General features: G+C 35.6%; 1 protein-coding gene across 1 annotated transcript in view; it reads left to right on the top strand.

The window, feature by feature from the left end:
* The window catches only part of PLOD2 (procollagen-lysine,2-oxoglutarate 5-dioxygenase 2), a 47,526-nt gene extending 35,701 nt beyond the window's left edge, over positions 1 to 11,825 (top strand). Inside the window, exons 11-19 of the mRNA XM_072344839.1 lie at positions 1,338 to 1,442; positions 2,795 to 2,920; positions 4,041 to 4,182; positions 6,767 to 6,880; positions 7,265 to 7,330; positions 8,284 to 8,388; positions 9,266 to 9,412; positions 9,627 to 9,752; positions 10,625 to 11,825. Of these exons, the coding sequence (XP_072200940.1) occupies positions 1,338 to 1,442; positions 2,795 to 2,920; positions 4,041 to 4,182; positions 6,767 to 6,880; positions 7,265 to 7,330; positions 8,284 to 8,388; positions 9,266 to 9,412; positions 9,627 to 9,752; positions 10,625 to 10,780 (1,087 nt within the window). The 3' untranslated portion in view covers positions 10,781 to 11,825. The remainder of the gene's footprint in view (positions 1 to 1,337; positions 1,443 to 2,794; positions 2,921 to 4,040; positions 4,183 to 6,766; positions 6,881 to 7,264; positions 7,331 to 8,283; positions 8,389 to 9,265; positions 9,413 to 9,626; positions 9,753 to 10,624) is intronic.
* Positions 11,826 to 12,287: the final 462 nt, after the last annotated feature.

The raw sequence follows: 12,287 nt of genomic DNA, 5'->3' as shown, positions 1-12,287 counted from the left end.
AGTAGATGATATTGCAGATTCTGGGAAGGTGTGTCTGTGTTGTGGCTAAAATTGCAGACCACTGCAGAGCTGTCACTCAGATTTAGGTTCCTCATTAGTGGAATGGGGATAGGGATGCTGGATATTTCTGGAATGAATTTAACAACTAATGTCAAGTGCAATATGAATGGTTACTACTAACAATTGTAATTATGCTAATATAAAATACAGGTGAATTGCATTCAGTAGTTGTAAAGCTTTGAATGAAATTTGAAAATGCCATAAAGACTTAATTGCTGGGCTGTGTTATGGCAGGAATAAAACCTGCCAGTTTCAATTGGGGCAATTATGTGAGAAAGTGCTGATTAAGGAATTGCGGTCATACAGGCATGTATTCATAAGACAGAAAACTTTCAGCGAATATGTTAAGGCAAAGCCAGACAGTGAGCAAAGATTTAGACTCTGTATCTGTGTCCAAACACTGGCTTTTATAGCAAGGAGAATGTCACTTCTGTCACTCCAGTCCTTTAAAAATTTGAGTAAAGTCATTACATATTGAGTAACTGAGTTTGAAGAGAAAAGATTGCTGAAATTTGTGGAGTAAAGAAGCCCTATCTTCTACCATAATTTCCACAAAGCCTCAAATCCAAAGTCCTTTAAGTGTAAGATCATTTGATTATCAACAAGTTTGGGGTCTTTTGTTTGATAAACCATAGGGGAGATGTAGTAAGTGCTGACCTAAGTGCTAGGTGAGGCAGTGGAAGGGAAAGGAGACGCAAACTGGGAGCCATGCCAGTGGTCACTGAAGTCAGGATGTAACCTGTCACATCCACCATTTGTCACTTCCCCTGAAGTGACAGAGTCCTTTTCCACTGCAGAAAAGCAATTGGAAATTATCAAATCAAGCAAAACTTGAACTAAAGCTATGTTTGTAGACATTTTAAAGCATGAAAGTAAAACAATGTGAAGACTTAATACCATGATGGAAAGTTCAGTGAGTAACAGTGGGGAGAATGGACAAAATCAATAATCCCATTTGCATGACAGAAAGCTGCAGCTTTAGTGTGATTTGTGGAGTCATTCTACTTTCTCAGAAGTCCAATTGATCTTCTGCCATTCTGTTGGTGTAGGGAGGCTGAATTCATTCTACTCTGCTGTTGTCTAGTGAGTGTATTCTGCCAAATACACAGACATGCGCTCCATCTGTTTTACATTATGGTATCATTCCTTGACTGTTGTAGTATATATATTAAAGGGCTGCTTATGAAATGTACAGCTAGGTTATTTGTGCATTTGGCATTTGTGAACCTCTTCTGGAAACATGTGAGGTAACCATTCCTTTTTTTTTTCCTTTTTAGGGACCTCTGTCGCCAGGATGAAGCATGTGAATACTACTTCAGCATAGATGCAGATGTTGTACTGACAAACCCAAAGACTTTAAAGATACTGATAGAACAGAACAGGTGTAGTATATCTCCTGATTCTACAGAAATTCTTTGATCTTGAAACGATTCCCTGGAGCTCTTCCAGAGAAAATAAAATCCTGTCTGTTCTTGCAGATTCGGATTCTCTTTGTTTACCTGTGCTATTTGATTGCCATGGCTCATAGCAGGCTTGAAGCCTTCAATTTTTTGTTCCTTTCAAGCATCAATTGCTGATAAGAATTTTAGACACTTCAAAGTTGCTATGGCAAAAATGGTATGGTGTAAACAGGTCTTATGAAATGAATCAAGGTCTCAGTAACTAGTGATTTCAAAGTTTTACACACAACTAAAAAAAATCAAAGAAAAAAAATTAGGAACCACAGAACACAAAGCTGTTACTGCTACTAGTAATGTCACCTTTTTGTCAGAATCATAAACGTGATACAGTAGGAGACAAGTTTTTTTGGAGATGAAACACGTAATGACCTGTTTCGACTAACTGAGATGTGATACCTGAAGTTGTACTATGCCATGACTTTGCAGCAGCCTTTGGCAGGGTGCAGATGATGTAAATTTTAGTTGTCATGCAGTGTGCAGCAGTGTGGTGAGCTGATATCCCACCTGGGGCATCCTGATCCTGTCTCACTAAGCTCCAGTGCTGTGGGGAATCACAGCTTTTCTATGGGCTGTGACCATGTGTCTGGATATCTAATCTGGGCACTTCAGTCTTGCCAATCAGTAATTCCCCTTGCTAGCGGTGTTTGCCTCTTGGCAACAAATTAATATCTCAGCTGTCTCACAGAAAGGTGGAAGGTAGAATGGATGGATTATTGTTGAAGGTGTTGCTGCCAGTCCTTTGTGTTACAGCACTTGTAATATTTACTGCTGTAGGAAGAGAGGGTAAAAGACAAGTGCATTAGGTGGAAGAAACAAAAACCTTGCAAAATATACCTACTAGTAGATACCCCCCCCCTCCTTGCCCCCAGAACAAAGAGCTTTTTTGTTCTTTGTATTCTTCTGGACTACCCTGTTTTGGGTAGCTAATTTTTAAGCTAAAGTAACTTTTGTACCTGAAGTTTCACCATTTTTATTTTAGTATTCTTTGTCTCTTTTTATACTACCATGCTAAGGGTAGTATTTCTTAGCTGACAGAAATACAAGCCGCCTCTGCTTTATAGGAATCGTTGCTTCTGTTATGGTGTTGTTATTTCTGGGCTGTAGGGGCTTGAATCCTTTTTCTTTTTTTGCAGCTCCAATTCAGAATAGCTGCTCCAGGGTCTGATAGTCACTGGTGTTTTGATTACGCTCTACTCAAGTCAGAAAAACTGGTATTTTTTGGTATATTTTCATGTCACAGTTCATATCTTTTTACTCAATATGTTACTTCACAGAAAGATAATTGCTCCGCTTGTAACTCGCCATGGAAAGCTTTGGTCCAATTTCTGGGGTGCTTTAAGCCCAGATGGGTACTATGCTCGCTCAGAAGATTACATTGATATTGTCCAAGGGAACAGAGTGTAAGTAACTTTAAGCTGATTTTTAAAGTCAAAGGATTCGTGTATGGTTATTAACAACATTTTTCCTACATTTTCATACAGTCTTATGTTATTTCTGAAGAGTCTTAAGCACTATTCAACTTCTAGTGTTCCATTGAAGCGATGTGTGTAATGTGACAAGCTATCACTTATGGACATAGTGATGATTAGTATGTATCTGAGTGTCTGGATACTCTACTCTGCAATACACAATACAGAAAATGGCTAAGCAGAGAAATAGGGAAAAAAACAAAACTGTACCCCAGGAACTTTAGTCAAAATACATGATTCTTGTGTTCATCAAATACTTCTTCTTTTTGAGGCAAATATTTAATCAGTGCAAAACGGAATGACTGTCACTTCTTTGTTCTTATGTTTCTTGTATGCTTTCTCAGGTATATTCTATATATTCTCTTGACAAGAGCTTTCATTATATAGCTTTTAGATTTGTCCTTCCCTAAGTTTTTCTTTCCCATGAGTGATATGTTTTCCTTGTCTTGAAAGAACAAAAAGGTCTAATACAGACTGACTGCTTGAAAAGGACTGGATTGTTCTCAACAGCACTGAAGGAGATGTGCTCATGGCACAGGAGGCTTGGCTCTGGGAGGGAGGGGATCTGCAAAGCATGCATTGTAGCAGCACTGCTTTGTTGTTGATATTGGCCCAACTCACATAAATATATGGCCTGCTGTGGTCAGTGGGTGTTTGTGTGAGGAGGTCAGAACAGCTGTTTAAGCTCATTTGAAAATCTGTTTTAAAATTATTTTATCCATCTGGCAATGTAGAATAATATTATAATATAAAAGATTTTGTCTTAAATCTGGAATCAAGAGGTACATTTTGAAGTTAAAACTCACTTTAGGAAATTTGACCTTTTTATTTTTTATGACAATATTTTGTAAACATTGAATTACTGCCTATGCCTGCATTTGAGATTTGATTTCTTGCTGTCCAGCTGTAGTTTTTCAGATGTCTTGGGAACATTTCAACTTTGTTGCCTTGAAACTTGCTTTGTCTTGACAGCAAATACAGAGATGCTGACTTAGTAGAATGGAGAACAAAGTAGTTTTTGTGGCTTTAAATTATTTATTTTCTATTACAGAGGAGTATGGAATATACCTTATATGGCTAATATATACTTGATTAAGGGCCAAACTCTCAGATCAGAGATGAAAGAGAATAACTACTTCATGCGTGATAAGCTGGATCCTGATATGGCTCTCTGCAGGAATGCCAGGGAAATGGTAAGGTGTATCTATAACTGTTTGCTTTTTACATGCACGCAGGCTACTTTGTGTCTTGCTACACTTGATTGCTTTGCTTGATTGGTCTTGAATTTTATATTTTACTTCTAATTCCAAGTACTGGCCAATTTTTGTGACATGGAGCCTTTTAGATTTATTTCTTCACGTTGTTGAGTAGAAGTTTTTCCAGTGTTGGTACACTGGTTACATTGTGGTTGTTATTTAAATGTACTGAAATGTCCTGTTGAGGTTAAGATTTCTTCCTTGTTGGAGCAACCTCTACAGGATGAAAGAAGACTTGTCTTCTCTGCTATGTGTGGTTTGAAATTTATCACTGCATGCAGAATATCTTTGTGCACTTTAATAGAGTAAAAAACTTCTAGCAGATTAAGTTGGAGCATTCTGCAGTGTAATGTATAAGCTTTAAAATAATAATGGACAGTGATGGTACAAAAAGCCTGAGTGATATATGAAATGGTAGCAAGCTTCTTGGAGTACAGGGGTTACTCCTTAATTCTTCCCGGTTAGATTAAAACTGTATTAGGAATTTGTTACTTTGAGCTGTAAGTATTGAGAGGAAGTTTATTTGTACTGTAAAAATATGAATATGTAAATCCACATTTCTACTGATATTTACACTAGTTTCAGCACAGAAACAAATAAGAGCTAAACCAGACCTATTTCCAGACACTATAGCATTGAAAAATAATTTTGCTGATTTGAACAAGAAAAGTTGGCAAGTATTAACTTTTTTTTTTATTCCCTCATAACAAGGCATGGTTTCTTTTGTTTGTACTGATTCCTCAGAATGTTCCCATCCAATTCTCTTGTATTCAAACCTTCTCAGCATCAGTTATTGCAAGCCTGTGCTTCCCATGCTCTCGTTCAACTAATCTGACTGTGGCTCATCAGAAAACAGCTTTCTCTCTCTCTTTTTTTTTTTCTTCCCCTCTCTTTCTCAGTCTGTGCTGTAAGATGGTTCCCTACGTGCTTGTTTTTGTGTTGCAGCAGATAAGAAGGGGCTGGTGGAAACAGCTTTGAGATGTACATTGTGAGCTTTGCTTGGAGATGCATGTTGTATGTGAAGGCGTATCAGCTTTTGTCAAAGGCTGCTATTTCCCTATTGTAACTGTGGAAATCTGGTAGTTCTTGGACAGAGAAACTATGTATCAGAAAACTGATGTGATGATTCTCCTTCATTTTAGACTTTACAAAGGGAAAAAGACTCCCCTTCTTCGGAAACATTCCATATGCTCAGACCCCCAAAGGTGTTGCTTTATTTTTTGTTTTAAATCATTAGTTCTTATTACCTATGGTGTTATTTTACCACAGGAAGATCCTTTTCCTCTGTCCTTATTCCTCACAAAATATCACTCCATCTTTCTCTTCAGTCTCGTTGGGTTCAAATTAGTACCAGAGACAGTTTCTTTATGACCAGCTCTGAGTGACATAGGCTGCTTGTTTCCCTGGGGAGGTTTCTTGTTGCTGAGGTCAAGGTGTGCTAAAGCTGTGTTCCAGCGGATAAAATTGATTCAGCAGTCCTAGTAAAACTCAAATGGCAAGCTGGTCAGCCAGGGCCCCTTGATAAACATAGGGCTTTTGTGAAATTGGTGTCATTTAGACTGTTTTTCCTGAGCCAGACCCTCCTTATCCTCCCTGCTGCAGCTACTTTATGATTTGATAGGTGCCCAAAACAAGGCACGTGTGTAACAATCATTATCATTCTAACAACTTGACTCTCTTTCAGACAAAAGTATAGATTAAAAATAAGATAATATCCAAGGGGGAATGCCTTCCTGCCACAAATCTTGATCTCAAATGCTTCTGAAATAACATTTGAATTTGAGAAACTGTGAATAAAATAAGTACTGAAGTTCTTAAAAATAAAGAAATAAAAATATAACACTGAGAAACCACAAAACCACCCTGTTTTCTGCCATCAGTTCTAATCAAATGAGTTTTGTTAATATCTTAATAGTTTGATAATGAAACTGTCTTACCACCCTTAATATCTTGCACATATTTTTCCAGTATTTGCTAAGGGGAACATACTTCAAAATGCTCACTTATTTTGCACCTTGATCTGAAAATTCTTATATGCTGTATTTGCCAAAACCTTTTCATTTCAGGCAATTCACCAGACGAATCGTGTAGTGAATACTCTGAAATATGCTTCTTGTTCTGCTTTCTATTACTTTTTCTGTTAGCTTGTTTTTTCAGTATTTAAGCAGAAACTATACTTTTCTTCTTCAGTTTGAGAGTAGATACTCCCAGTGTGTCTGCTTAGGTTTTCTGGAAAACAAGCCATCACTTCACTTCTTTTTTCTCTTTTCTTTGTTATTGCATTTTGAATATATGTTTTGGTTTAATTTGTTTAAAGAATATTTTCAATCAATGCTTATAAACAAGAAATCATGAACCTTAATTTGTGACTACTGTGAACCATTTGAAAAGTTAAGATACCTAATGAACAACACTTGTATAATATTTTTGTATGGATGTGATATTTTATTAAAGAATAGCAGGCATAAAGACTTAAAAACATGGATAGTTTTGCTAATGATGTTTCCTCTGTTTGGTGTAGGGTGTTTTTATGTACATTACGAACAGACATGAATTTGGAAGGCTTATCTCCACAGCCAATTATAATACCTCCCACTACAACAATGACCTCTGGCAGATATTTGAGAATCCTGTGGTATGTACCTTACTATTGTTAAAACAGTTTTTTGTTAAAAAACAAAACCAAAATACAACCTTCTTTCATTAACTACTTGGGACTTAAGGACTTCACATTAAAAATATTTAAATAAATAGTGCACAACTTACATCTACTGCAATAAATGGTGTTCTCTGCCACCCACTTAATATCAATTAATCAATTACTGATTACAACAGCAATGAGGAATGGCCTTGCTGTAACAGTTTTTACCACTTAGGTATGATGAGGTTCAGTTCTTCTGTGATAATATGAAATGGTTTAATTGTTTCTTGCCCTTTCTGGAGGGCAAGAGAACAGAATAAAATGATTTTCTTCTTTCACTTGAATGAATTCTGAATATTTTAAAATCATTCTTTTCAGGACTGGAAGGAAACATATATAAATCCCAACTATTCAAAGATCTTCACTGATAATATAGTTGAACAGGTGGGTATAAATACTCTTTGAAAGAGGCAAGTAATAGTAGTCTAATTTGTGAGACTGATGTAAGAAACTGGCATACAGTGATTGTTTCCATGCTAATGCTATTTTGATTTGTGGCTGAACAGTTTGAGGTTTTGGACTTCTAATGAATTTCTGTCACTGTGAAAACTGAGAAGTCCAAAAAGTAATGGTTATATTGCTCAGGATAATGGAATTGTCCAAGTAATTGCTTTCTTCGGAGTAAAATTGCTGTTAATTCATTAGGACAAGCTAGTAAAACTAGCAGAAAACTTAATTTTTGTTAAGAGATTGCTGTTCAAAGGAAAGGCAAGCTCTTAAATATGCTTTTCTTGCAGGTTTCTTTTTCCGCTTTGATTTCTGTAAGGTCTGTAGCTATGAAGACTTTTGCTGGATACTTAAGTCTTTTTCTGGCTGGCTGATTGCTTTCACGTACTTGTCTGTAAATAGCACTTCCCAGATAATTCTTCTACCATTCTTAGACACTTATTTCTATGTCAATTATCCACAGTCATTTAATGAACTTTATTTAATAAAGAAGCCAGGATAAATTGCTTTTGTGTTTAAAAGGATGTTAAGTTTGAAAGTATTTTTCTTAATGCTTCTTATGTGAATGACTAGAGTTATCATGCAGTGCACAGAATATTTGGGTACACTGACAGAACTGATAATGCTGGGTTATGGCTTACAAGATAGCTCTTAGTTTTTGCTTCATTCTGTGAGAGTGCACTTGTGGACCAAGTCAAAACTTAATTATTTAAATGCGCCTGAATTATGACAGAAAAGAGAATTGCTATTTTTGTGTGTGTGTGTGTGTTGTTTTTTTTTAGTGACAGGAAAGTGAAAGTCCTTGGAATGAGATGTTTAGCAATTGAAAATAAAATTCGCTGTTCTGACAACTTCACTAAAAGTTAATTGTAGATTTGATCTTTTCATAGCCGTGTCCAGATGTTTTTTGGTTTCCCATATTTTCTGACACTGCTTGTGATGAATTGGTGGAAGAAATGGAACATTTTGGACAATGGTCTGGTGGAAAACACCAAGTAAGTGTCAGCAATTATAAACATGTCCTTATTAAAAGAGAGTACATTTATAACAAGCCGCAGCATGCTGTAATAAACTAAGTGTCCAAGAAATGCTAATAACCTAAGACATCTGCTGTGTAGAATAAAATGCTAAGTTTTGTCTACCATGCAGCTTGATGTTCAGTAGATTTAGAAACACCTTCAGTTAATCTTGACCTAGAAAATTCACACACTAACAGCAACAGCTGCTGTAGTAGTTATCCAGATTATCCAACAGTGGCTGGTCTTTGATAATTCTTCAGATTTTACCTCTAAAGTCTTAATTTATCAGACTTGTCCCTTGAAGCACTTATCCACAGGCATTACGAATTACTGTGTTCATATTTGCACCAAGCTTGAAGTATTAACGACTGCTTAAATCAAAGTTTTGAGAACAGGAACGTTCGTCGTTTTCACAAATATTTGGAAGGAGATGAATTACAGTCAGGGTTTTATTGCATGTTGGAGCCTCCAAAGAAACTTCTTTTTTAAAATCATACTTTTAAGATGAAAGTATGTTAACATATTTATTTTCATGACAAGTTGATGCCTGTACTCTAACTTCTATTGCGTTCACTTCTCAGTAATTGAAAACAGTAACTTAGTGAAACCTTTATTTACAGGCAGCACATCCAAATATTGACTCGCCTTCTAAGAACTGTCCAGTTCTTGCCCATTGATATCTCAGCTATTTATATCACAGTAGTTGGCTGTGAGATTATTGTCTATCAAGCTCAGATATGCCCATTAAATCATTACTCTGCAGTTTTATGATTCTGCAGATTCTACATATTTGCAGAAGTGCCAGAAGCATTCCATGCTCATATTTCAAAGCTATTTATGGTGTTTTCGTTAGGACAGCCGTATTTCTGGTGGCTATGAAAATGTCCCAACTGATGATATCCATATGAAGCAAATTGGACTGGATAACGAATGGCTGCACTTCATAAGAGAATTCATTGCACCAGTAACATTGAAAGTATTTGCTGGTTATTATACCAAGGTACGTGTTTAAAAGTTGCAGATAATCTCCAAATGAAATAAATAATTCCAAGCGTTTGATTGAACTGTTTGCTTTGTTGGGTGAGTTTACAAGTGATGTAGCAATATTACAGCTGAGTGTTGTGTTAAGAACACAACTGAGTTTTAAATAAGCAAAGAAAACCCACAGTGACACTGAAGTTCACATTGAAATCTGACTGTATATTTTGTTTCAGGGATATGCTTTATTGAATTTTGTTGTAAAATATAGCCCTGACAGACAACGATCGCTCAGACCTCATCATGACTCCTCTACATTCACAATCAACATTGCACTCAACAAAGTAGGAGAGGATTTTCAGGTAAGTTGGCAAGTCATTTATTGAGCTAAAGTACGCCATCCTTTATGTGTCTACATTTTATTTATTTATTTATTTTTTTCAAACAAGAACCCAAAACAAAGACAGTGTTGAGGGGGAAATATGTGCAGCACAAATTATGACATATTATTGACTGGTGGTTTAGAGTACTAAACTTTCTCAGTTGCAGGATCAAGACCTGCTGATGCATTCAGGTTGAATTAGTCAAAATGGCTTCAGATGGTGCCAGGAAGAAGTTTTTCTTAAACTTCAGAGATGTTCTTTTTTAACATTTTTGAAATGCTTCATCTTTTTGCAGTAGAAAGCAATTGTTTCAATTATTTTAAATATTACCAGGTTGAATAACCTTCTTTTGACGGTGGTTTTTTTTTTTTTTTTTTTTTTTTTTTTTTTTTTTTTTTTTTTAAGTATGTTTCCCATATTTCTTCCTTTAGGAAGCACTGCTTCAGTTTGAAACCAACAGTTGGAATAATTTATTTAAAATTTAAGCGCTGCCTTGTGTGAAGGTGGACAATGATTTGCTCCACTCTTTATTGCTTACACAACTGTTATTGACGAACTGTTTTTCAGAGATGCTGGTAGAAAGAGTTGAGGGAATGTTAAAGAAAATCAGAAGGAAACCTTTTTTTTATTGCTAAATCTTGCATGTTACTTATTGTTCTGAAGGTGATGTCATTTTAACAATATTGCTGCAGTGTTTTCTTTTTTTTTTCTTTCCTCTATCTTAAAAAGGGCACATCTTAAAAAAGTCTATTATTAATAATTGTGGATAAATATAAAGAACCTAGTCATATAAAAACACAAGGTAAATGAGTGTAGTGATGTTTTTTTTTCTGTTTTTCTTTTTGCTACAGGGAGGTGGATGTAAATTTCTTAGGTACAACTGCTCCATTGAATCACCAAGGAAAGGATGGAGTTTTATGCACCCAGGAAGACTTACACATTTACATGAAGGACTTCCTATCTTGAATGGCACAAGATACATTGCAGTATCATTTATTGACCCTTAATTTTATTGTTTTGCCCTCTTCAGCGTCAGTGTTTGGTTCCTTACATAAACATTTATTTATAGTTTTCTTCTGGAAGATGGCGATACATGAAGTTACTGTTCCCAGACAGCAAGGCTACTTTGGGCTAAAAGAATGAAAAAAGAAACTGTTTTTAAATTGCTGAAGATTTGTCAACATGTGCTCTGAGCCTTGAGTTACAAAGTAACGTGTCCTGCTTATATTTCCATTCTGCTGTCTTAAAGAGTAAGATAGGAGGAGGGAAAATGGAAAAATATTTTATGATTAATTCATTCTTTGTTGGGAAAAAAACATCCTGGATGCAAAATTATTTGGAAAAATGATTGTGGTTTCCATTCCATAAGTGACACACCTGAAGTTATGTGGTATGTGTATTTGGTACCAACCAATTAAAAAACACAACATAAAAACAGTATAGAGTGAATGTCATATGCAGTCATTGGGAGTTAAGCAATAATTCAATCAGCTGGTATATACTGAAGGGAAAACATCTCGGTAACATGTTGTCTTAATTCATTTTCATTGTTAGAGGAAAAAAAGAAACTATGAAGAAGGAGTAACAATTTAGCCAAGAAAAAAGTTTTCATCATTTGTTTTAAGAACTCATCCTCTTGGAAATTTATTTTTCTTCACCAAGTGACCTTCCTTTTAAATGAGTTATTTTTCTAAATATGTAATTGCACCCAATTGATGCTGGAAATTTGTTGTTTATTTTCACAGTGAGTGCTGGTAAATTCTAATAGAGGGATATTTTGTAAAGACACTTTTCTATTATTTAAAATTACTTGAATTTTCTACCAGGAAAATGAAATTGTGGAAGCCTCTTTTAAACCGAAGGGTCTTAACTTGCCATTTGTTTTAAAGGAATCAGTTTAAAATAATCCTACTGTATCTACTGTTTGTAATTTAAAGAAACTTGAAGCAAACGATCTCAAACAGTACCAAAATGCACAACGTGTTGGAAAAACTTGTGAAAAATAAAAAGGTAATTTTAAATTAAATCTAACAGCTTTTTACTTGGCTGTATTAAGTTGTTCTTGTGCGTTACCATTTTCTTACAGTAATTATATTCATTGATAAATAATTTCAAAGGAAATGTAGATATATTTGGATTGCTAGGAGCATCTTGAAGTGTTGTCAGGCTTCAGCCCATTTGATGTGTTATCATTAAATTGCGTCTCTTGGCTGTCACAAATGCACCAAAGTCAGACAGGTATATCGGATCACTACCAAAGTTGTGTTGAACTTTCAGAAGAACCCCAGCAGAGTGGATGTTTCTCATCTTTTTTTCTTTCTTTAAGTAGAGAAGTTTCTGATGATCTGAACAGATCGCTTTTACGAGCTAATATTTTATGATGCTTCGTATCAGGTTTCCTAAACAGAAGTTCCGTTTGGAGTTGATAGAGGAGTGAGACTATTCCGCTACACCAAAGTAGCCAGTCTGCTTTTTTCCCTGTTTCATTGCTCTTAGGGGAGTAGGTTGTAATGT

Source organism: Excalfactoria chinensis, chromosome 9, assembly GCF_039878825.1.
Source record: "Excalfactoria chinensis isolate bCotChi1 chromosome 9, bCotChi1.hap2, whole genome shotgun sequence".
NCBI classification, from domain to species: Eukaryota; Metazoa; Chordata; class Aves; order Galliformes; family Phasianidae; genus Excalfactoria; species Excalfactoria chinensis.
The sequence above is the reverse complement of the archived record's forward strand: the minus strand, read 5'-3'. Positions and strand labels throughout refer to the sequence as shown.